Source organism: Urtica dioica, chromosome 4 (assembly GCF_054948205.1).
Source record: "Urtica dioica subsp. dioica isolate 48M chromosome 4, U.dioica_male_clone48M_v1_H2, whole genome shotgun sequence".
NCBI classification, from domain to species: Eukaryota; Viridiplantae; Streptophyta; class Magnoliopsida; order Rosales; family Urticaceae; genus Urtica; species Urtica dioica.
The window spans coordinates 7,642,743-7,668,109 of NC_142759.1; the positions used below are offsets into that span (position 1 = coordinate 7,642,743).

The window sequence follows — 25,367 nt, forward strand, 5'->3', positions numbered from 1 at the left end:
GTCGAGTCTAAACAACGAAGAGAAAGCGGAATAATCGTAGACCTTTAAAAGTTGTTCGCATAAGCAAATCAATAGGAATTAGAGGGCATTCTTGAATCATGGAGACTTGAGGCGACTAATTTTCAAATTTCAATCACCAACGTTCGGTTAGGGTAACAATGTGGACAGTAATATTATATCTATCTATTAAAGGTCAACTCTACGTATTATTATATGGGTCTCTCAACGCCTCATTTTCTGTGTACTTAGTACCAGAAGTAGTTGGATCTATTATATTATCGTTGTCTTCCAAGAATGATATTAAAGTACAGGCTCGAAGTTTCGTGGACTGTGTTCCTCATGTGGATATATATTACTTTACTTGACCACACAAATATATACGTTGTTCGAGATGAGACAGCAATGACCCAAAACAATACTGTCTATGTGATTCCAGTCTAAATAAACGAATCTACTGTTAAAAATTAAAATAATTAGAGCATAGTTGCTTTACATGTTCTAAAAAATAATATTTTATAATTCACAAAAATGATTTGACAATTACACATAAGCAACAAAGCAACTTTGGTTGCTTGCATTGGAGATGCTCTCAACGAACCTACTGATAAAATTAAAATAGTGAAATTATCTATAAGAACCAACAGTAGATTGACTAAACATCAGGTCATGGAATCAACCACCATTTTAACATCCAAATCCAAACGACAATAAATTATAAAACAAAAAACGACAACTACTTCAAAAATGACACAATAAGAAGAAACCAACAACTTACATAAAGCAAAGTATGTTATCTGTTTCTCAAGTTCCTAAAATGAAAGGTGACAATAACTAACAGGATTACCTAATTGGGCTGGTACTTACTTTTTGCAGGCCAATAAATCCGTCATAGCTTGGAACTGGACAACTTAACAATCTTAGGATTGATTCATTCATTGTATGAAAACAGAAGGATTGGCTTTTGGCTTCCAATTGCAATCTCCACATATATAACTTGTCAATGTATATTATCACTGAATCATATATAACAAGAATCCCCATCACCGAAGCTTTAAAGCTTCGAGGGGCTACACAAATTATGAAAGCTGAAAAACAAAGGCGAGCAAAGAATGCTTACATGGCAGTCATTCAGACAGACAAATCCAAATGTACAAAAAGATGAGTGTGCACAGGCAAAGTATGGACAACGATGCACAGGTCTTTGGTGCTACTACGCCGAAGGAGATTCCTTTGGTGCTGATGAGGCTTGCAAGATATCTCCGACCCCTTTAGGCGGCCCAATGCTGCAACGATCAGTGTTGTGTGTTTGTATGGCATCCTTTATCTTCTGGAACTGCAACAAAACCTCGAGAAAGAATCAGATGGCAATTCAAACGATCCATTATTGTGATCTCTTATTAAAAAAAATCGAGGAAGAACATATCAAGATATCGTACCTTAGCCAGTGAACATGAGAAGGTTTCCAACTGCCCATCGGCTCCACGATAGAAATGGAAAAAAGGAAGAACCCTCACATTCAGGCTTTTGCACATCGGCTTGTTCTCATCGAAATTGACTTTAAGAAACACAATCTCCGGGTGTTCTTCGGCTGTTCTACAGAGCTGGCATATATAACCAACTCATATATATAAATAAAATAAAATAAAATTATAAACACGATACATGGCCTTTTCTTTCTGGCTACTTTATCGCTCACCACCACCATTAACAAGCCACCGGGGATACAATGCATGTTCAAAGTGTGCAAGTATTTTCTTTGAGTTCAACACCAAACGGTGAATTATATTCCATAAGGTTTTGGACGTTAATCCTACAAGAAATAAGGTTTTAACAATTCAGCTTTACCTTCGGAAACAATGCCCTGCAAGAAGCACACCAGGTCCCATAAAACTCCACGATGACTAATCTATCTCCGGCCTCGCTCAAAGCCGTCAAGAACTCCTGCGTTGAATGAATATCGGTCATGTTTGAAGCATTCTTCTCCCACCATTTTGGCTGGTCTGTCTCCGTGACCCTTGCCCGTACCTTCGGTCCAACATTCAACCAGCAACGAATATCAACTTATATAATTATATAACAAAGAAAATCAAACATCATCATGTACAGTACAGTCCTTGAATTATTCATTCGATTGCGATACCAGTCCCGGTTAATAAGATATTTGCATCAAAGATTAAATCGATCCTCGGATAGTTCTAGATTTTGGCTGGTCTGTCTCCATAACCATTACCCGTAACTTCGGTCCAACATTCAACCAACAACGAATATCAGCTTATCATCGGTTATCATCACATAAAGTACAGTCCTTGAACTATTCATTCATGTTAAGCTTTCATTCGGTTGCAAAACCAGTCTCGCTTCATAAGAAATTTGCATTAACAAGATTAAATCAATCCTCGGATAATTCTAGATTAAATAATAAAATCAAGAAACCACCGTGGAAAAAAAAGAATTGAATTGATTTTTATTAACAAAACACAAACACACATTCAATTGCACAATTTACGTTCTTTGGAAGCTGAGAAGCCCTCTTCTGTATTCGGTAAAATATTCGTCGTTGTCACGCGAAGTCTACACAAGAATCATCATCGATAAACAAGCATATAACAAAAACTATACAAACATGATGAACGAGAGCGAGATATCGCAAAGCTAATCTTCGGATAACCTAATTGACTCAAATCTCAACTGAAATAACGAGGAATTCAACGGACAAACGGTGAATTTTACCTTGAATGAGCGCGAATGGTCTCTGCGTTTGGTGACGGAGGTAGAAGAAGACGAAGGCGAAGAAGAGGAGAGAGAGCGAGGTTTCCTGTCCGAGTTGGAATCGGGAGCGAGGCCGAGTTGGAGCGAGTTCAAAGAAGACGACGAAGAAGAGGAAGCGAATGAGGAGAGAACCAGAGAGGGCGAGAAGCGAAGCGAATTGAGTGGTAGTCGAAGCACATCAGCCATGATTAGAAAATGCTATCCGAAACGAATGAACGGGAACAATAGATAGAGCCTTTCTCGCAGTAATCAGAGAAAGCGAGAGAGAGATACAACGAGAGCAAAAAGCTCAGGCGAGAGAGGCCATGGAAGCACCACTGTGGTCTTCTCACTTCTTGCCTCTGTTCTGTAGATAGTGAACCAGAAATCAGATCGTACGGAAGTGATAGACAAGAGAGTGAAAATATTTTTCTTTCTTCACATTGTTTTGAAATTTTTATATATATTTACCCAATGGTTTTATTGTGTTTTTATTGGAACTTTCATTCAAGATTTTACATAGTTTGATGAATTTGATCATTTCCCATCCTGGCCTATCGGTAATGCACGTTGGCAGTTTTAATGGGTGAGAATAAAGGTTATTATAGCCACGAAACATCTGATCGATCGCATCTGTAACTTCTTTTTTTTTTTTTGCCCTTTTTTTTTGTTGTGCGTTGTTTATTTAATTCTTTGAAACCGAATGAAGCCAGAAACAAAATCTACTTGCACAATGTATCACTGCCTCAGTGTATCTGTAATAGAAAATTTTCCATCATTGTGAACTTTGCCCATTTATGCTATATTTTCAAGACAGTAAACGCATTTATTAGTTAAGGAAATTTTTACATCAATAGTTTTTTTTAACTATTACAAAATCATCTTATAATGGAGATTCTATTTCTAAAAAATATATATATATTAAAAAATATATATATATATATATATATATATATATATTGCATAGCAATTTGAAGAAACTAAGGATCTTTTTCTATTGCAACATCAGTAGACTAATGAAAGAAATATAGGCGTCAATTTCTTTTTTAAAACGGAACTCCTAACATGTAAGCAAAACTAAGTACACATCTTCAACATACAAATCAATGAACTCGGGATTCAATCATTATTATTTTCTTAAGGGTGATATTCTAACACCAAAACTAACAACATTTCGTTTCGTGTTACCAAAAACATGTACGAATTCTAAGCAATTGGTCTTCAACAACATTATGGAGAAGGCGGGAGCAAGACGGAGAGAGGGAAGCCCCGAGAGCCGTTATTCGGGGCTCCCTCGATCCCGAGAATCTCCGTCACGACCCCGTAAATCTCCACGTTCTCGAACGACGGAACCTTCCGCCCTGCCGAGAATCGCGGCCCGTGGCCCACGAAAACCGTCCTCATCGAGAAATACGCGTTGTCGTACCCGTGGGCCCCACCGCACTCCTTCCCGCTTTTCCTCCTCATCTCCACTTTAAACCCTTCCTCGACGAGCCCCACGATGGGAGTTATGCGGTCGCTCGCGGAGTAGTGCAGCCTCGCGGGGAGGTCCTCTTTGAGGTACACCTTGACCCGGTTCCCGTTCTCGACCCGACCCGACCCGAGCGCCGAGTTCATCTTCTTGACCAACTCGGCCGAGTCGACCCCGTCCCCGGGCCGGATGGCCAGCACCGGGGTCGTGTACTGGACCCAGCTCGGGTCAACTTTGACCCACGGGCCGAGATCGTCGAGGAACACGAGCTTCTTGTCGCAAGTCCCGACCATCCCGTGATCGCCGACCAAGATCAAGTTCACGTCTTTGAAGACCCGTCTCTCTTCGAGGCCCGAGATGAGCCGGCCGATGACCGAGTCGAGCCGTTGGAGAGCCGAGTCGATCTCCGGGTCGTCGGGTCCGACGCGGTGTCCCTGGTGGTCCGGGTCCTCGAAGTAGAGCGTCACGAACGACGGGGCTTCGGAGTCGTCGAAGTAGCTCAGCACCGTGTCGACTCGCTCGACGAACGGGACGGACTCGTTGTAAGGGAAGCAGAGGTTTTCGGGGCAGTCCCAGGGGCCTTTCTTGACCTCGGAGCCGGGCCAGAAGTAGGTGGCGGCGCGGAGGCCGGATCTGACGGCGGTGGTCCAGAGAGGCTCGCCGAGCCACCACTTGGGGTCGTGGCTGGCCATGGTGAACTCGTCGCCGGCGATCGGGTCGAAGAAGTGGTTGTTCACGACGCCGTGGTGGGCTGGGTAGAGTCCGGTGGCGATGGAGTAGTGGTTCGGGAAAGTCAGGGTCGGGAAAACTGGGATCAGACCCAGCTCCGCCTCGGTCCCGCCGGAGATCAGGCGTTGGATGTTTGGGAGGTGGGTTTTGTGCTGGTACCCGAATCGGAAACCGTCGCAGGAGATCAGGATCACGGTCGGGCGACGGAGGGTCTGAAGGGGGCGAGAGAAGCTCTGAACCGGCGCCGGCGATGATTGGATGAGGAAGGCGAAGACTACGGCGGCGGCGGCGGCGAGAGCGACGCAGGTTACGAGAACTACGGAGACGAAGATGGTTTTGCTCTTTGTGGACGACGACGATGAAGAGTAAGGGACTGTGTCGAATGAGAGAAGAGCCGTGGTGGGCTTTGTTTGATTGTCGAGGTCATGGGGTTTGACTAGAATCGACTCGGAGGAGCTCATTGCTTTGAGTCCGACGGAGCTCACACTCTCAGAGAGGAGAAAAGGGTAGAGAACGAAGAAGAGAGGAGAAAAGTGTTTAATTTTTGGTCTTGTTTTTGTTGCTGAAAGCCAAGTCGAAATCAGAGCTTGTCATTGATTGGACGGTCAGGATCGCCACGTTTTGTGTGATCATCTTTGCACGTTTTAGTTTCGTATTGCGATCTAGAATGATTTGTCGGTCTCTTTCATTTAGCAAAAAGAGAGCTACGCTTGGCAATAATGAACTTTTAATTTCAAAATTCTAGAGTTTTACATGATTAGATAATTTAGATTATCAGGTTGAAATCCTAAAATGTCTAATTTTGTGGGTGATTATCTAGGTTCTTATCTGATCACATGATATAAGAAGAGAAAATCATTTATGAAGCAAATTTTGGGGCTAATATATTCACATTTATGCTTTTCATTTACTCTTTAGACCTTTAATCGTTCATGATGCAGATTTATTTCATATGTTGACTTTCTGCTCTCATAGTGTATCCTGACTCCGTGTTTGTGTGCGTGTGTGAGAGACAGATATGTTATGAAAAATGTTATCTTTGTTCTTTCTAGGAAGTTAAGATATCAGTCACGTATGTATCGTATTTTGTATCGTATTTCAGGTTAATTACACTGAGACAATTAGTTCTCTATTTATTGCTAAATAACTTTTATGTTTTAAGACCATTTATAATCAGGCTCATTAGAGCAACATTAATGGTTCCTAGCTTAACAATTTAAGGACTTGCTTGCAATTAGGAAAAATATTAAGCTATTTGCTTAACCATTATTTGGCATTTTAGCTATGTGTTTGGCTAGTGAAATTAGCTCTATAGAGCTAATTGCTTAAGCAAACTACATGGGACCCAATACAATATTTTAGTAATTATTTTATTGTTTTTACAAGTGGAAATTGAATAAAAAAAATAAACAAAAATAGAAAATGACAAATGGGATAAACTTAAACAAAATGATAAATTAGCTTACCATTGTGGATGATTTAGCTTAAATAAATTATATTTTGCTATGACTTATGTGGCATGGTAAGCTAATTTGACATTAGCTTACCATTGTGGATGCTCTTATGTGAGCTTTTTTAGCTATTATTATAATATTATTTTTCCAAAAAAGCACTTAAATCACTTTTACGCTAATGTGACATTAATGGTTCAATTTCATCAACCAAGTCATAGTTGAAATCAGATTGACCAATATCTCTCTCATATGCAATAATCATATTATGCATTATTATGCAAGACTTCATAATATCGTCGAGTGTTTCTTGATCCCATAAACAAGCTAGACCAGACACAATTGCGAATCGCGATTGAATCACCCCAAATGCTTGCTACACATCTTTCCTTGCAGACTCTGGACATGCAAGAAAATGTTTATTCTTATTTCCTTGTGGAGCTGGTATGGTTTTGACAACTGTTGACTCTGATGGATAAATCCCATCAGCGAGATAGTATCCCATTGTATAATCATGACCTTTAAGTGAGTAATTAACAAGCATAGCACGTCCTTTCGTGAGATCACGAAACACATTAGAACGACCAAGCACATTGATACATTAAGAGATCCTGGTAAAGCAAAAAATGCATGTCATATCCAAAGATCATAAGAAGCATCCAAAAATGATAGTTGACTCCTGAATGTGATCATAATACGTCCCTTACCATGCAACAAGATGATTCTTCCACTTTCAATGCATACAATAAATACTTCCCAACATTCCAGGAAATCCAAAAGCAGTATTAAAATCAACAATCTTTCAATGTCAGCACTCTTTGGTGATCTTAAATATGTATCCCCAAAAACTGCGATAAGCTTTAATATAATTTCTAAGGCTTTGAATTGCAATACTTTCACCGATTCGGACATATTTATTCACAGAATCTGCTGCTACCCTATAAGCAAGCATTCTAAGAGCATCACAATTTTTTTTTGAAGTGATGAAAGACCTACAATTAAACCAACATCAATTTTTTGGACAAAATATGATCATAAGCTTCCACAGCCGGTTGGATTCAAATAAATACTGATATTGTCACGACCCGCAAGCGATAACTCGCCCACGAACCCCGACTGATCAACTCAAATCTGTACATAACTCATAATATAAACACATAAATTAAACATAATAAAATAGTTTGCGAAAATTCGGGGAAATTTTTCGCTTTTATAACTTAGAGTCTTATAGCGACTCCTATACAAATATGTTCCGGAACGTTTTAACAGAAGACACTAACCCCCGATTAAGAAACCTCATAGCCCATAGGTCAAGGCAATACGCGCTCGGTCTCGGTCTTCAATCTCGTTTCCCGCTTACCAGCTTTTCCCTTATCTACATTACCAAGGGTCATAAAACTATGAGTCGATTGACTCAGTAAGTGAGAGTCTATCTATAAAGTAAAACGACTAATGCCATGTGACGTGCAAACAAATACACAAGAATGCAGAATGATTGCTAGATATAACTAGAACATAACATTAGAGCCTGACGGACGCGTGATATCACACTCTATTTATTCACTTGTCGTTCTGCAATATCGTACATCCTCTTCTGCTACGATCTCCACAACGACAATAAGCCAGCCTCAGACCTCGAGCAGCAGTCTTACGGCGGCTTGGGTGTTTTAAGATTGTCTGGGATCCACTAGTGGTACCATCTTCATCTGACGTCGGCGCATGTGTGCCGCCTTGGCACGACAATGAGTTCACTCGAGGCGACTGCTCATTGTTGAATGGGTTCACTCTAGGCGACTGCCCATTACCATCGGGTTCGCTCGTGGCGGCTGCCCGTTATCGTTGGATTCGCTCGAGGCGACTGCCCTTTACCATCGGGTTCGCTCGTGGCGACTGCCCGTTACCGTTGGGTTCTCCCCAGTTTTGAGTACTCAACGCCATACAGACCACCTAGGTCTGCCACAAACACAAGTCGTTGACTTGTGGGTACCACCGACACGAGTTAATTAAAGTTTGGGTACTCCGCGGCTAGCAGCGTACACGTTAAACTTATATACGGAAGAGCGTAACGGGATAAACCCCGAAAGAAATTATTATTTCCCTTTGAAGCTCGTTAAGTGTTTTAAGCTGAAAGCTCGAAGTGTGACTTTCGAACTCTCTACTCCCGATTGAATTCGAGAGTCTTATCGCTCTTCCGTCTTCTCGATTCCAACCTACTTCCTAGAGTTAGAAGAGAGGTCTAACTATACACATAGAAAACGTGGTTGGTTCAAGTTAGCGTTTGAACCTAACGGGCGTACCCGAACTAAGTTTTCAAGCAAGAGTGGCCGAAGCCTTAACTTTCGAGTTTATTCATTTTAGGGCTTTCACCTACTCTTGTTTACTAGCAAGCAAATGCACAAACAAACAAGGTTATTCCCTTGGTAAGTAGTTGACTTATGTCTCCACACTTACCTGGAATTATTTGACAGAAAGCTCGACGATTCCCGAAGATGTCTTGCTTCACACGTTCTTCGAGGCACTTGACTCTTGTCGAAACGTCGAAAGAACTAGCATCCGAAGTTTCCATGCTTTTCATGCTTCTCGAGACTCTACACATCCTGAAGCATTAACACGTCCTAAAGCGTCGAGAAACTAAAACCTGAAGTTGAAATCTCATTAGTCAATGATTCGGGAGAAGCTGACGAGCTTAAGGTTCGTTATCGGGATTCACTGCGAGTCGGTTCAGGGGTTCGAGAATTTAATTCACTTATTTCTCGGCTTTTCGGAATTTAAACGTATTCAAGACTCGTGCGAGTTCGTACCAGAGAACGAGTACGAAATAAAATCCAAATCATTATTTGACGAGTCTTAAATAAATTAAATGAATAATCCGAAAAATCATACAAACCGAGAATTCTGAATTAATTAACCAGAATCTAAATTCTCGAACATTCTTAAATAAATAATTAATAATCCCTGAATACAATCTCAAATCCAAAAATTAAAACTCGAGTCTAACGCTATAAAGCGATAAACGACTCACGAGTTAATCGAGCTTTATTTCGATAACTCTTTTTAACTTGATATCTTCAGAAACCGGTCTTGTCGCTCTTGACTCGTCTGAATCCCGTCCGTCCGTCAAGATCTGTAATTCAAACCTGGAATCCGATAACGAGTCAATTCACGATTCCCAAAACATGACAAAATCTTGAAAATCTCGATATCACGATTCAAAACCCGAACCCATAACCAATTCACCAATTCAATCGACTCAACACGAATCCAACCAACCGGAAACGTCCTAACACGAAAACGATCACAAAAAAAACTCCCGAGGCTCAGAAATCAACACACATAACCAGGTCAAAACAACCAAAAGTATTGTTCATGGCTAACATCAAAATGAAACACCCAGCCAACAAATTACACAGCCAGAGACTCACACGGCCAAGAGCAATTTCCAAAGAAAATTCGTCCAAAAATTCAAACAGCCACTTCTAATCAAAACCCAAGCTTTAAACAGCCTCAAAAACAACTCGGGATCATCACTAAACACGCAGAGATCAAAAGCCCCTAAACAAACCCTAGTTCATCACATTTTCGGCCAAAACCAAACCAAACCAAAGAAATTCGGAATCAAACCTTAAACTCGAGCTGTAAACATCAACAACCGAGTCCATACATCAATTAAAACCAAGCAATTTCACCAAATTCAACCCGGAATCCATAAAGCCCCAAAATCAAGTATGAACCCTAAAATCACAAAATCCATTTCGGGTTCAATTTCCTTACCAGGTTTCTCGTGAATTTGGACTCCTCGGCGTGCTACCCTTCTTTTTCGGCGTCTCTTCCTCGGGCGGTGGTCACGGCGAGCTCGCGACGGAGTTGCTCTGCTCGGTCGAGGCGCGCGCGGTGGCTCGGTGCTGGGTGACGCGCGAAGAAGAGGAAGGAAGAAGAAGAAGAAGAAGTGAGGGACGAGGTGGTGTTGGTGATGGCGGTGAGGCTCGGTCTCGTGGGACTCAGGGCCGGGAATTTTTATTTTTTTCTCTGGTGATGGTTCTTGCGCGAGAGACACGGGAAGAAGAAGAGAAGAAGAAAAGAAAAGAAGAAGAAAAGAGAGGAAAGAAAGAGAGAGAATGAGGGGTGATGTGGCCGAAAGAAAGAGGGCAAGGAAAATTATTTTGCCACTCAGCACCCTTATCTCACGGCCACGTGTGCACAAGTGGTCCACCCACATTTCGACACGTCTCTCCCAAAACAACCCTTTTTCCTCTTTTTCTTTCAATTTCGTCCTTCAAAATGTTGCACATAAGTCCTTTTAAAATAAAATCTCACAATCATGTCCTTAATTAATTAAAAATAATCTTGAAAAATAACCGAGAAAATTATTATTATTTCCCGTTATCTTGAATATATTTAAGGGATTCCGGAATTTATTTTTACTCTCGAGACTTTTATATCTCCGAGTATGTTCCGAATAATAATATTGAATTACTCGAATATTCTCATTCCGAAATTTCATTGACCTTAAATATTATCATTTTCCAAGATATTTAAAATTTAAGGACGTCTCATATGCAACAAGAATTTGAATTAAAACTCGCCCATTTTATTCAAATTCACAGGTCGAGCGTTTACAAAAGTTTATACATTACAGATATATTCATTCGAAACCTCCTCCGAAATAAATGAGTACCAAATGTTGGTTTTTCTGCAAAGTAGTTACGATAAAGCCTTTCATCACCTTCAACTCTATCGCGTTGAATAACATTAAGACATATAGTAGATCCACGACGACGACGTGCTCGACTCACATTTTTCATTTCTTCTTCTTCTTCCACCATCGTCATTGTTAATAATAAGAGATCATCGTCGCTATCATCATCAATTAGCATTTTAGCTAATCGATTACGACCTGTATCGCTATTTGTAAAATATTTTATAAAAATAAAAAATTTATATATTTTTGAGATATATGAGATATAAACTTGATAGACACAACTTGGATAGACAATGTGTGATGAGAAACAATCTTATTTATAATAGACTAAAAAAGTAGCCGTTAGAAATATAGTTTTTTAGCTATTATAGTTAAAAAGTAGCTAAAATATATAGAGCACTCTTGGAGATGCTCTAATAGGGATAAAAGTTAATTTCTTAATCAACATTTTAGTTTAATTTTTAGTGTTAATTCATCAAAATGATCATAAATAAAATTAAAGTTAACATATTTTGTTTTTCTTTCATTTCCGTTAGTTTCCTATAAACTACCCCAATATTTTTTTTGTTATAAAGTGGACGTTCCGAAACAATTCTTGTGGTATTTCAATATTTTTAATGTACTTATTTTTAAGTAAATTTGGGCGTTCAGACGGAAGCGACTTTTTACTTCTGACATAATGTTTCTGGTCTTTGTAGCGAAACGAAAGCTTTCAGTTGTTAAAACGGGAACTTTTGCTAAAACGGAGTAAAGTTTTCTGTTTTGGAACTTGAAATTTCTGCTTAAAGGTTAATATAATATTTTTTCTGTAAAAGTTAAAATATCTCAAATCAGTAATTTGAAAATCATTTTCCTCGTTAATTTTGTTTAAGAAGTAAAACAAATTAACTTAAATATTTAAATTACAATTAATTTAAGGGTCCATTAGAAAAATCGCAAACTTAAACATTTGATATTGCTAAATAGCCAACGTTTGATAAATCTTAAGTAAATAGTCATTTTCACGTATTTACAGACGTAAATATTAGATAAATAGTCACGTCCATATATTAATCGACGTCATTAATTACTGTTATTTACCTTAGATTTATATCAATGTCAAACTTTTTAAGTTGGTTATTTTCCTAATTTTCTTCTGAATTTAATTACCTACCGTCGGAAAATAAGCCCTTGGCGAGAATGTGAGTGACTCTCACGCCCCAATCGCCCGCCCAGTTAAAGTTCGAGAGAACTGTTGAAGAAAAAACGAAACTGAAGAAGCGCAGGTTAGCATTTCGGCTAGAACAAAAAAAGGATGGCGTACGTTAGCATGGGAGAAGCGCAGAGAAGAGTGACGGAGTACTTGAACAGGTTCTCAGACGCCATTTCTCGTCAGGACGGAGCTTCGCTGAAACGCCTGTTATCTCTCCCATCTCTCCCCTCACTCGCCGACGCCCTCGCCGTCGTCCACGATCCCAATCGCCTCATCAGAAACTCCGACGACTTCTCTCAACTCGCCGACATCATCGCTCCGCTCTTCCGAGCCCTTCAGAGCTATCGAGCGCGAAATCTCGTGGAAGCGTATCAGTCTTACGAGAAATCGGTCAAGTAAACGAATTTTTTCCTATCTTCTAACTTCACTGACTTAGGGTTTCGATTCGATGCTGTTGGTAAATTTTGTTTTTTCAGTGCTTTCATTCAGGAGTTTCGGGTTTGGGAGTCGGCTTGGGCATTGGAGGCGCTTTACGTCGTTGCTTATGAAATCAGGGTTCTTGCAGAGAATGTGAGTTTTTTTTTTTTTTTTTTTAAATGATTGAAATTGTTGTAAAATGAGCTCGTGAGAAACTGTATATGTTGTTTCAGGCTGATAGGGAATTGGTTTCCAATGGAAAACCGCCGGAGAAATTGAAAGCTGCTGGTTCTGTTCTTATGAAAGTCTTCGGGGTTCTTGCCGTATGTTTTTCTCTTTTCTCTTTTCTCAGCTTTGATTTAAAATGGTTTCCTCTTTACTTTCGAATGAAACATTTTGGCAGTTTTGGCCTTCGGTTGGCAGATTGCTTTTGTTTATTTATTTTCCTAATTTTGCATTGAAATTTACCAGATCAAAATTTCTGGGATCTTATGTGTATTCGGTTAAGGTCAAATTCACATTTGAACTGTGAATTCCCCTTATTAACTTTCACCTGTTAAATCTTTTGGACTATTGTTGTTTTCGTAGTTATAGGGGAATGCTGTTTTGGTTGTAGTCGATGTGATGGTGAATTTTCATCGATTATCGGTCTGAAATCGAAATGAGTTGTTACTGATGTTGTATTTCTAGGGAAAAGGCCCAAAACGTGTCGGAGCATTATATGTGACTTGCCAGCTCTTCAAGATTTACTTCAAGGTGACACTGCATATTTCATTGCACATATTCAAAATCGTTTACACGTTGGAATTAATTGTTTCTTTTTTCGGGATCTTTTGTAAGTAAAGTAGCTACATTTGTTAGACCTCCACCCAGCACCAGTGAAATCGTAGTTTCGAGTCATGTAAATGTCTCGATTCGAATTAAAAAGTAGCTTTGTGTTTGCACGAGAAATGGAAAGTCCTGTATAGGTATAGTCCCTTTATATCTTCGATTATAAAGGGTACTGCCTCAAATATATTTCCCCCAAATCACATCATATATTTTTGTACGGCACCTTAAATCTTGCAAGGAGCTGTGACTATGTTACATGAATTGAGGAATCTTTTTCTACCTTGCAGCTTGGTACAGTTCACCTTTGCCGCAGTGTGATAAGGAGCATTGAAACTGCCCGTATATTTGATTTTGAGGAATTCCCGAAAAGAGATAAGGTCAGAATTAGAATACACCATTCGGTTTTCTATTGTTAGTGTTATGCATTTGCAAGGAGGTTCACATTTGTGATATGCGGTTCAGGTCACCTACATGTATTATACAGGCCGTTTAGAAGTTTTCAACGAAAAGTTCCTTGATGTAAGTAATCTAAATTCCTTTTCAGTCGAATTTGACGAGCATATATTTCAATTTAACATCAGAATTCTTTGGCTAAAATGTAACTTAACTTCAGATCTTGACTTTAGATATTCAGTAAATGATGGCTCTCTTTTATTGAGTTGATAGTCACATAATGTATGGGTATGACATGGCAGGCTGATAAAAAGTTATCGTATGCCTTAAAGCATTGCAATCCTCGCAATGAAGCAAATATAAGGTGCAGTTCATGGGTTCTAGCTGTATACATTATCTAAGAATTTAATGGATGTTTTTGTGTAAGACAATCTGACAATTTTAATTATTTGTATTGGGATAGGATGATACTAAAATATCTCATTCCCGTAAAGCTTTCAATCGGCATATTACCAAGTGCTTGGCTGTTGGAGAAGTACAACCTGCTTGAGGTATGATGCCCTAGATCTTCAAGTTAAAACTTCTTTAGCGCTAAATAATTTTTCATATGAGAGTACTGTACTGGTTCCTCATTATTCTATTTATTCGAGGGAATTCTCATCTCGTCTGACTGACTGCAATCTATTTTGCAGTATAGGAACGTTGTTCAAGCTTTGAAAAGGGGCGATCTCCGACTTCTTCGTCATGCCCTACAAGAGTATGAAGATCGGTATGTTGTAAAGTTGTTTCTCGAAATTTAGAAACTTTGTTCCACGGAATTAATGGAGACTGTAAATCGACTCCTATGCATGACCAGGTTCCTAAGATCAGGCGTATATCTCGTCTTGGAGAAACTAGAACTCCAAGTCTACCAACGGCTTATCAAGAAAATGTAAAATCTCCATCACACTTCCCGAATCCGGTAATTTGACCTGAATATGTCTTCTAAGGCTTGCTCCTTATCGTTGCTCATTCTTACGACAGTTACATTATCCAAAAGCAAAGGGACCCAACTAGGGCCCACCAGCTCAAGTTGGAAATCATCGTCAAAGCATTGAAATGGCTCGAGATGGACATGGACCTGGATGAGGTATCCGTTTCCTGAGACGATTTTCTCTTCATTCATAAGCATGTTCCTTTTACAGTTATATTTGGCCGCTAGTCTTATCAGCAATGGAATGTGATTTGCAGGTTGAGTGTATCATGGCGATACTGATACACAAGAATCTTGTAAAAGGGTATTTTTCCCACAAGAGCAAAGTTGTAGTTGTGAGCAAGCAAGATCCTTTCCCGAAATTAGACGGGAAACCCGTCAACTCGTAATTTATAAGGAAAAATAAAATTAACTATAGCAGTGGTATAATTACGGACTCTTTAGATGAGACAGTGGGCGCGACTACTAGTTCATCTTGCAATTTGTCTTTGAGCGTTCTGGTGTAGCTGTATGAAACCCGGGTTTTGTTTTTGTGCCAATTTTGAAGTCGTACCTTGTATTGATGAAAGTTACGAATGAAGGGAAATTTAATGATAAATTGCAGACTAAGCTCGCAAACGCATCATTCTTGACCAATCAAACTCATAGCCAAACATAACATTTTTTTTTTATTATTATTATTTATGATTCTATCTAATACATTTAAACTAATAACTTTGATTGCACACGTTAATTGATAATATATTTGAAATAATTCTTTTGGCTAGTGCTCTTGTTACAGTTATGAGAAGAAAAATAGTATACAAAACTTTTCTTTCTTTTTTTTTTTTTTTTTTTTTTTTTTACAGTCTAATAAAGTTCTGCAAACCATTTAAAATGGTTTAGCCAGATTTATTGACCAGTTAAAGACTGGACCAGATTATGGATACCCTTAATTTAGTTCATGAAGCTTCCAACAAGATTCTTTGTTGAATCCGGTTTCTTATCATGGCCTCAACAATGTTAGCCGTATTTGGATGTATATTGAGCTTCTCGTGATGATGTGTCATCGACGTCAATGTTCGACAAGAGAAGATAAGAGAAGATTGCAGTCTCGCCTACTCGAGCATAACCTTGCGACAAGTTTCCTCACCACAGACTTCAGCGAAGGCCTCACAAGTGAGGATAACATTTGGGTGAATCAAAATCAATTTTTAATCCCTACAAATTATCTCTTTCCATATCCATGGATAAGATGTTAAATATCTGACATATTCCTTAACTAGTTCGGGAATGTTTGTTGGTTTATAAGCGATTTGTATTATCATAAACTGGAAGGTTTATTTTCATCAATAATTTCCTTGCAAATGGGAACATCCAAAGAGGTGAAAGAAACTATTAACGAAAATCCAACGAGATGCATAGTTATCACAAGCTTGGACAAACAAAAATAATGGAGCACAGAAACAAAGATCTGGGATTCTTCTAGGCAGCTTCGGAGGGAAGCGTATTTTGAATGTTTGAGGGCATCAGAATGTTGAAGCCGTCGGATGCGGTGGACACGATCATGCCCGGAATCTGGGAGTGCCAGTGGAGCTCCTTTATGTCCTTCTGTCCCTGTAACAACCACAACCAAACCCAGTCGTAAGAGGCAATAATTCATATGGAGTCTTCAAAACACATATATGCATATAAAGGAGCACAGTTCAAGACATCTCTAGTCCCTAAACCCTAGCAAAAAAAAAAAAAAAAAAAATCTATTGTTTACTCTCTACGAGTATGTTTAAAATTTATTATTTCACACTAAGTTTTCATAATAATTTCAGGGTAAAATCTTTCTAAAAGTACTGCGTTTACAGATTTAACTCAAATCACATTAGATAAAAGAAAGAAAAAAAAAATAGGTGACTAATCGACAGGAATGACTGTCACAGTGAGAAGCCATGAAAACCCAATTCAAACAACAGTCAAGAGAGAGGAAATGAGTTTCTCAATCGCCAAACAGCGCCTTGAAATAAGTTCTTTTGGAAAGCAAAGATATGATCTTTTAACCCGCTCAAAATTCGAGATCAACAACTCTAGAGCACCACATCTTCAAAATGCAAACTTTGAAATGGGTTGGGGATGCTCTAGCAAAGGTGTTACTGGTAAAGGTGTTTGGAGAAGAAAAGAGTTACCTGGTGAACGAAAAGTAGTTGAGGAGGTAAATCTTGTGGGGCGTTCACTTGCTCCTGGATCTTGGCTTTGAACTCCGCTTCCTCTTCTACATCTCTTTCCAAAGAAAGATCCCATATTCTGATCAAAGAAATCAAACAGCATGAGAAGGCTAATTCATGGTAATGGAATGATTATAAGACATTGATTGCTTCAATAAATCTAATCTTCGTTTTTCACTCACGTCAATTGATTATCGGATGATGACACTGACAATGTAGAACCCTCGTGAGGGCTCCACTCGATAGACGTGATCGGGTGTTTATGGTATGAGAAATGTGCCACAACAGTATCTCCTTCCTGAGGTGATTAAGAAATAAAAAATAAAAAATTTACCATTTAATATATGGGATCGAATGACCTCATCTTAGAAAACAATGCCAATTCTGTATACCTTTTCCTTGAGCATTCTGAGATCATGAATTGAGAACGTCCCATCATCGCAACCCGATGCCAACAAGCAACTAGCCAGCCTGTCACAAACAATTATTTTAATGGGTCGTAAGGTAGGCAAAATGAGGCACCAAGCATAACGAAAGCTGATACAGTCAAGTTTGAAGACCTATTCCATGAGATAACATTAACATCAACGTCACGGGCCTTGAAAGCGTGAGCCGGTTTCTTTCCTTTCCGAGCATCCCATATCGCTACGGTGCCATCCACAGAACAAGAAGCAAATGTATCAGGCTCCACAGGGCTCCACTGCATCAGATTAAAAATAAAATTAGAAAAAAGGAATAAAGTAACAAATATTTCAAGGCTTTTACAAGCTTGTCCTCCGAACATACTTGTATATCTTCTACACTAGCAGAGTGTCCGATAAACGGCGTAGGGTCGACATTCCACGACGAACCAGATGTTGGCTCCCACAGATGAATGTTGTTCTTGCAGTCCCCTTTAAGACCATAAGACAAACAGATTCATTAGACAAACAGAACATGGAAGTTAGCCGAATATTGTCAGTAATTATAAGTTACCGGATAAGAGCCTTCCAGCTACAAGCGGACTCCAATCTAAAGCATACCCTTCGTCTTTATGCCCAAATTTCATTAACGGAGCCTGGTTAAAAACTGAAGAAGCACCCTGGCCAAGTTCTGATTCCGACTCTGCTAATGCATTCAGATGAGTACTGACATCCCAGATCTGCCCATGAAAAAAAGAAGAGAGGAGGTAAAACAAAAATAACCTAATTAAGTTAAAGACTCAAGAGCACAGCTAATAGAAGTTACTCCGACCTGAACATGACCAGAATCTGCCCAAGAAGCACAAATGTGGGGACTCTGAGACATGGCGCGTATACGATTAACACACCCTTCATGAGCTATCTTGCGCATCTGTTCAGGCAAAGAAAACAATTGAAATCCGCACCGATGTGTTTAGAGATACAATCCATTTACAAGCAGTCTAATAGTGTTTTTTTTTAATCATTATTGCAAGTGAAATGATTGTTTTAGATGAGAATTTGCCTGCAAAACTGGTGCTTTAGCTCCTTCAGCGTCTTCATCTTCACTGTCCGAATCACTATCACTGTCATCACTATCCATAGCAGTGTCATCATCATCTTTAGGTTTTTCTGGCACTAGTTCGCGTCTTTTCCCAGAAACGTTGGATATTTTAAATACACCTATGGAGTTCCAACCAGCTTTCTCCGCCTGCAGAGAAAATGCAATAAGTGGGAAATTTTACAAGTTAAAAAAATAAGTTTCTTCAGCAAAGAAAGCCAGTATTCATGTTTTTTCCCTTTCCACGAATACAATGCTTAATGCGTAAATAATATAGAAAAATGCACACGACTCTAGTCACCTTTCAGTTTCAGAAAGCCAAAGACTTAGTAACAGACATAATAAAAAGAAAAGCTTACCTGAGTTCCCGAGACCATATAAACCGTGTGAGGAAATTCCGTCCGCACCAATCCCAGTGTGTCACGAATGATGTCAAAGCTGGAAAGTAAAGACATACCAATTGATTAGATCCTTATAAACTACATAAAAATAATTATAAATCACTAAGCTTTTTTGCTTAGCTTTACAAGCCCACTCATTATCAAGAAACGTTTTCTTTTTCTTTTTTAAACAAACAAGAACCAAGAAACGTTTTCTAGTCGTCTATGTCATAATTGACAAACAATTTTGATAGCTTAAATTCCACATTTCGATCAATTTAATCAGATGGTGATACAGTGGGGTACACTTGCGAATTCCAAATTCTTTCATTATAAAAACTTAATGGCAAAAAGCCCCTCTTAGCGTCTCAAATTATAACCTATACACAAAAAATCTTTAGGTCAATCAAACTTTAAACCTTACACTATGCCCAGAAGTGTCTAAGCTTAAAAAAAATCTAAACAAAAAAGTAAGATCAGTGAAAAATAAAAACCTCAAACATGGCCAACCAACATGAAAGGCGTGGAGAGAGTTATATGCCGAGGGATCGCACTGAAGCTCTTCGTCTTCCTCAAGCTTATCGACTCCTGGTTGCCAGACCTTCGTCGGCATTGAAGGCACCGAAGACGAAGACGAACCATCTCCTTCCCTCGTACCCTGAAAAAACAACGGCGTTTTTAGGAAACAATTGCTTCGGAAGCAAGCAAACTTTTGGTGCAAACCTTGTTCCTTCTCTTCACTTTCTTAGGGCGTATCTTCCGACCCATTCTTGATTTTCGCAGCAGAGCTTTGGCTTGTTGACGGAGAAGAAACGAAAGGTTTTATGATGAGTTAGGGTTTTAGGTTTCGAATTAGTGTCGTTTTCATCTTCTTTTGCTGGGTTGGACTTTTTTTTTTTTTTTTTTGGGTTTATATATATAAAAAAAAATTAGACTTTTGACTTTTTTTTTTAAATTTTTTTTACGCAACTTTGGTGCGAGCGGGAATTGAATCCACAACCTCCACTTTGAAAGTCGTATGAAATTATGCTAGGAACCACTATTACATTGATTTGATTTGTAGTGACATTGTTGGTTGGTAGCGTTAAAACTTTGTAGTGGTTGACGGCATTTAATATTATGGGTAGGTAACTACATCTCTGCATCTATAAGTGACTAGTTATTTGCGGTTGTAGTGACATGAAGATTTAATTCTCCATATATCGATCAACAGTTTTCAATACCGATTGTTTATATCAATTGAACATCGGGGTCCAACTTACGACTCGAGACAAAATTTTGCTAAAAGTTCCGCATTAAAAAAATGATAAAAGAGTATTACATGACATAGATTATTGTTAATGTCTCCAAAGTTCTTTTTAATACCAAATTATCATTAGGGCAATTAGGCCATTAGCTCAATAATCCATTATGTTTTTAAATGTTAGTCAAAGTTTCATTTTATTAAGAAATAGAACACCAGACTGAAGTAAATTAATTAATTGGTTAGGTTAATTTAATTTATTTTGGAAAACATCTCACAAGACCAAAGTAAATTAAATTAACATAATCAGTCGATTAATATACTTCGGCCTGATAGGCTATTCTCTTTTAAAAAAATAAAATTTTGGCTAGAATATTAAACGAAACTAAAGAATTGACTAGTTGCAACAAATTCTTTGCAATTAGGTCAGTAACTTAATAATCTATATTCTTTTTAAAAAAATAGTAAAAGTTTAATTTTATTCAGAAAATAGCGTTTCAGGCCGAAATTAATTAATTAATCGATTAAGTTAATTTAATTTACTTCGAAAAATAGTCCATCAAATTTAAGTAAATTAAATTAATTGTTTAGTTAATTTAATTTATTTCGACCATGCCAATTATTTTCTTAATAAAATAAAACTTTAACTAAAATTTTAAAAGAAGTTGAAAATTGGCTGGTCGGAACAAATTTTTTTTGGAGTATCATAATATGTAGTATTTCTCTCTAATTTCCTCTCGTGCTAATGTTTCTTTCTCGTTAAACGGAGTGCCAGGCTCTGCTGCTGTTTAAAGTTTAAACTAATATTTACAAAAGGACGAAAAAAAAATTAATAAACACTGAAAAAATAGAAGGTGTTCTGTAGTCGTAATTTGTAGAAAATTTCTCATCTTTTTTTTCTTTTCACCCATCTCACTTTGTATAACAAACGATCACAAAAATAGTCACATGGATAATATAACTGCTTCGCCTCAATATACCTTTTTGTCCCCTTCTATAACATTTTTACATATTTACTTAGGCTCAATGAAAGATTTGATGATGAAAACCAGCTACTTTCATCTGCAGGATTACAAGGACATAGACAATTAATATAATGCACAAACAAAGTAAGATGAAAGTCATCAGAAGTACTTTCATACTGATTCGTAATAGCTACTTCATCTTTCTGCTTATTTTTAGTTGGCTCTTTGATTTGGTCTCCAACTATTGATTTTGTAGTAATTTAATCTTCAAATAAGATTTGTGACTAATTAATCATTTAACTCTATAAAATGGTCACACCACAAACACCGTTACATAAACTAAACATGGGATTTCGGTTAACCAAAGCTTAAATTTTCGGTAACGGGTTGACCGATTTCTAAATGTAAAACAGTTGGCTTTTGGTTAATTTGTTTTAAAATACCAAAGATACCTGTAATGTATGATGTGTGAAATAGAAAAATTTATGTATGTGAAGCTAGGGAGTGTCAAGTGGCTATGTTTTAGCTTTCCTTTTCTCTTTTATAAATTTTAGTTTCTTCTAAGAAAGACGTTCCATTAATCCGGTGATATATTCCCCGAATTTCGATATCCCACCTATTTTTTTATTTTTTATTTTTGTTGGAAATCAGAGGAATAAATATCTTGTACCTGCTGCTATTTCTCTGCCTTGTAAAGATAACAAGCGTTCCAAATCCTACCATAATTGCAACTTTCACCACCTGATAAGAAAAATAGAATATCTTTCATTGCCGAGTCCCAACTAGTATCAGAATAATTAGCTCTTTTTTTCATAATTTCTTTTCAAGTACTATTTGTTTATATGATTCTAACAAGGTCTCTCCAAAGACTGATGACAAAAATTCTAGAGTTGGTAAAAAAAAACTTAATATGCTTAGCAGAGAAGAAAATGTTACCCTTCCAAATATACATGTAGAAGGTTCAGAACCGTCATCGCTCTCTGGCTTCGGTGTTTCCGATTCTCTCTTCGTCTCATCTTGGTTGCCACCGTCATCACCAATCTGTGACATTGCGGTGAAATAAAAGAAGAGTTTTTTTATTCATATACGTCTCTGTTATGATAGTCAAAGTTTCAAGATCAATGTCAACCTTTTGTGGCACGCAAACGATGGTCTTCTCTTGATGAGTTTCTGACTCGGCACCGTGGACTCTCACGAGATCCATGAACTTTTCGCCACCGGTGGTTGCGCAGAACAGTCTTTGTTGGTCCGGAAATATCCACGATCCCGAAACCTCAAAGCCATTCACCATATTTTCAGGGCAATTATCCGTTTTAAATGATTCATGAATCGAAGTTCTTGTGATGATCGAACTTTTCGAAGGCTCCGAAGAAATAACGTCATGATGTTCGTCATGTTGATGAAGACTATTTTCCGAAGCCGAAGATCTTTCTAGTTTCTTCAGTTTAATGTCAATCTCTTTTTCGTGGCAATTTTCCGTTTTTCTCGATTCGTGAGTCGAAGTTCTTCTAACGGTCAAAATTTTGGAAGCTTCCGAAGAAAAATCGTCACTTTGTCTGTCGTGCTGACGAAGACTATTTTCAGAAGCCGAATATGTTTTGATTGGCGGGTTTGTGATGAAGTCTTCAAGTGGTTTACTGTCATCTTTCTCTACTTCCTCCGCTTTGATGTAAGCCACTTTTTCATTACAAATTCTTGATTCGTGCGTCAAAGTTCTTCTCATGATCGAAGTTTTTCCAGGTTCCGAAGAAGCATCGTCACTTTGTTCGTCACGTTGATTAAGACTGGTCTCAGAAGTCGAAGATGTTTCGATTGGTGCATTTGCGATGAAGTCTTCACGGGGTTTAACGTCGCCTTTCTCTACTTCGTTTGGTTTAATGTCAACCCCTTTTTCTCTCACTCTTGTCGCGCTAGACTCCATTGGTTCTTTCCTTTCCGTATATTTTTCCTTGGAGTACACTCCAACCTTGCTCACTTGTTGTTTCTCTAGTGTTGCCTTGATCTGAGGCTTATTGTCCTGTTTGATAAAATATAAACTGTTAAGAGTTAGCTCGTTCATTGTTCGAAAAAGACGTTTATCGACTGATGTACCTGGAAACGACTGCTTTCGAACGCCGTGATCATTCTCTTGACACTGCTCGGACTCCTCTCTAGAGAGGGTCGTTTCTTAGATGAAGACCCGGATACCGGACCCTTTGTCAAGGAAAGTGATTGCGTCGAATGAACGGATTTGGAAGGCGTTGGAGAAGAGAGCGGTCGAGCCTCGACTTTCCGAACCGATTCCATGGGAGGATCGGCTCTACTCGGTTGGATATCGAGCTTCTGGGCCGAAGTAACAACCGAAACGGATTTGGAAGGCATTGGAGAAGAGAGCGGTCGGACCTCGACTTTCCGAGCCGATTCCATGGGAGGATCGGCTCTGCTCGGCTGGATATCGAGCTTCTCGGCCGAAGTAACAGCCGAAACGGATTTGGAAGGAGTTGGAGAAGAGAGCGGTCGGGCCTCAACTTTCCGAGCCGATTCCATGGGAGGATCGGCTCTGCTCGGTTGGATATCGAGCTTCTCGGCCGAAGTAACAGCCGAAACGGATTTGGAAGGAGTTGGAGAAGAGAGCGGTCGGGCCTCGACTTTCCGAACCGATTCCATGGGAGGATCTGCTCTATTCGGTTGGATATCGAGCTTCTGGGCCAAAGTAACAGCCGAAGAGCTTCTTGTCTCTTCGACTTTATCTGCATCGTTCTAAAACACGTCGCGTCAGCCATTACAAAGAATTCAAATGATGCTTCCCAATTTGTTTTTGTCTATCCGTAAAATGGTGTGCCGAATTGTATAGTCATTACCGATTTTGGTGATGGTGGTTAGTCCCGGGCTTTCCAAGAAAGAATTTACTTCACGCGAAACTAATGTATCAAAGAGACCGGGAATTAAGACTTGTAGAATTTTCACGACAATTTTTTTCATGATCGAGTAAAGATGTCAAACCTGCGTTCTCGGGGAAGACAGAAGAAGAAAGTTTGATACCAGCATTAGCGGCAACTTGTACACGATTAGCTCGGAAATCAATAGGCCTGCCTTGTTTCCTTTTCAATGCAGCTTCTCTCTTCAAAGAGAGACAGAGAAAGAGAGAGAAAAAAAAAGCATTCGCTTTTAAATGAAAGGTAAAATGTAACGACTTTCGGGCAATTGTAGGAAAAGAAAGAGAATGTTTGAAAGCAAAACCATCTTGCGGATTCTGTTCTTCTCGTCTTCGTTGAGCACGAACTGAAGCTTCATGTGGACTTGTCCGCCTCCTTCGAGACTGAAAAAGTCGTCCCAAATACCTCGCTCGACTATCGACTTCGTTTCGACACCTTCGTCAAGACAGTAAAAACACACTCATTCGGAATAAAAGTTCACTTATTAGAAGGGGAAGTTTCAAAAAAAAAAAAAAAAAAAAAAACCTCCGTGTGATATCTCATTTCCCTCGGAATCGTGGATGACAATTACCAAATTATCGCGAAGCGTTGTCAATGGACTGGGAAAAAAAAAGTAAAATGAACTTTAAATAATTTCCATTCGGACACAAATGGTATCAGTTAAAAATGAGATGGGATTGAGGCACAGCGATAATTACAAGGAAAAATCTCCTTTGTCCCCAGCTAGATACTCTCTTTTCCCCATGGAAACTGCATTTACAGTAAGTAATAAATCAAAATTATCATTTGTATTAATGGATGTCTTAGCAGCACTAAGTAAGAGTCTAGTGAAGCGATAACTGCGTTACCTTTCATTGACATTGATGAAGGTGGTGATTGAAATGGGAGTCCATTTAACTCAAGAACTGTAATCAATGACATCATATACATCTATTTGATGAAGAGCTCATATATAATAATAATAATAATAATATTAATTTGAACTATCTAAATACAGTTTAGAATCATTAGTACCTGAAACTAGGATTGTCCCTGGCATAGCAAGTACAATTGCCTTCTATAAATGTGAAAAATGAAGCAAGAGCAGTGTGAAGCTTGTACAATGTGACTGTTCTTCAGTTTCGGCTATATTTTATTTTATTCTATTTTTAATTTTATTTTTTTTATGATTGAACGGTTTAAGAACATTGATAGTCTGTGAGAGAGAGAGAGAGAGAGAGAGTCGGGGAATAGGATATTGGATATAAATTGTGGACGTGGTTAGC

At 38.6% G+C, this 25,367-nt stretch overlaps 5 protein-coding genes across 6 annotated transcripts; 1 reads left to right on the forward strand and 4 right to left on the reverse strand.

Annotated features, from left to right (window-relative positions):
• Positions 1–959: 959 nt before the first annotated feature.
• Positions 960–3,155, reverse strand: ACHT2 (atypical CYS HIS rich thioredoxin 2). Its single transcript, XM_089612091.1, has 4 exons — positions 2,731–3,155; positions 1,846–2,025; positions 1,437–1,601; positions 960–1,333 (listed from the first exon to the last, which is right to left on the reverse strand). Exons 1-4 carry the CDS (start codon positions 2,953–2,955, stop codon positions 1,211–1,213), a joined length of 693 nt encoding a protein of 230 aa, XP_089468217.1. The 5' UTR covers positions 2,956–3,155; the 3' UTR covers positions 960–1,210.
• A 731-nt stretch (positions 3,156–3,886) lies between these two features.
• Positions 3,887–5,567, reverse strand: LOC149399951 (Alkaline-phosphatase-like family protein). The gene has a single exon (XM_089613731.1). The coding sequence runs from the start codon at positions 5,407–5,409 to the stop codon at positions 3,979–3,981; it is 1,431 nt and encodes a 476-aa protein (XP_089469857.1). The 5' UTR covers positions 5,410–5,567; the 3' UTR covers positions 3,887–3,978.
• Positions 5,568–12,251: 6,684 nt separating this feature from the next.
• Positions 12,252–15,545, forward strand: EER5 (proteasome family protein). The gene is made up of 12 exons (XM_089613674.1): positions 12,252–12,685; positions 12,767–12,860; positions 12,941–13,030; positions 13,398–13,463; positions 13,826–13,915; positions 14,001–14,057; positions 14,234–14,295; positions 14,395–14,482; positions 14,624–14,700; positions 14,788–14,862; positions 14,955–15,060; positions 15,162–15,545. The coding sequence occupies exons 1-12, from the start codon at positions 12,393–12,395 to the stop codon at positions 15,291–15,293; spliced, it is 1,230 nt and encodes a 409-aa protein (XP_089469800.1). The 5' UTR covers positions 12,252–12,392; the 3' UTR covers positions 15,294–15,545.
• A 633-nt stretch (positions 15,546–16,178) lies between these two features.
• Positions 16,179–19,876, reverse strand: LOC149399953 (Transducin family protein / WD-40 repeat family protein). The gene is made up of 12 exons (XM_089613470.1): positions 19,703–19,876; positions 19,474–19,637; positions 18,959–19,037; positions 18,564–18,749; positions 18,333–18,431; positions 18,075–18,240; positions 17,886–17,992; positions 17,660–17,799; positions 17,492–17,570; positions 17,282–17,397; positions 17,061–17,178; positions 16,179–16,500 (listed from the first exon to the last, which is right to left on the reverse strand). Exons 1-12 carry the CDS (start codon positions 19,745–19,747, stop codon positions 16,369–16,371), a joined length of 1,431 nt encoding a protein of 476 aa, XP_089469596.1. The 5' UTR covers positions 19,748–19,876; the 3' UTR covers positions 16,179–16,368.
• A 1,073-nt stretch (positions 19,877–20,949) lies between these two features.
• On the reverse strand, positions 20,950–25,311 carry LOC149399954 (uncharacterized). 2 transcript variants are annotated; one of them, XM_089612103.1, is made up of 12 exons: positions 25,117–25,311; positions 24,951–25,007; positions 24,801–24,852; positions 24,628–24,701; positions 24,407–24,537; positions 24,170–24,287; positions 24,028–24,087; positions 23,279–23,916; positions 22,317–23,204; positions 22,124–22,228; positions 21,858–21,928; positions 20,950–21,284 (listed from the first exon to the last, which is right to left on the reverse strand). In XM_089612103.1, the coding sequence occupies exons 1-12, from the start codon at positions 25,139–25,141 to the stop codon at positions 21,281–21,283; spliced, it is 2,223 nt and encodes a 740-aa protein (XP_089468229.1). In that variant the 5' UTR covers positions 25,142–25,311; the 3' UTR covers positions 20,950–21,280. The 2 variants fall into 2 exon arrangements, with proteins under 2 accessions (XP_089468229.1, XP_089468230.1); XM_089612104.1 differs by lacking the exon at positions 24,028–24,087.
• Between the last annotated feature and the right edge of the window lie 56 nt (positions 25,312–25,367).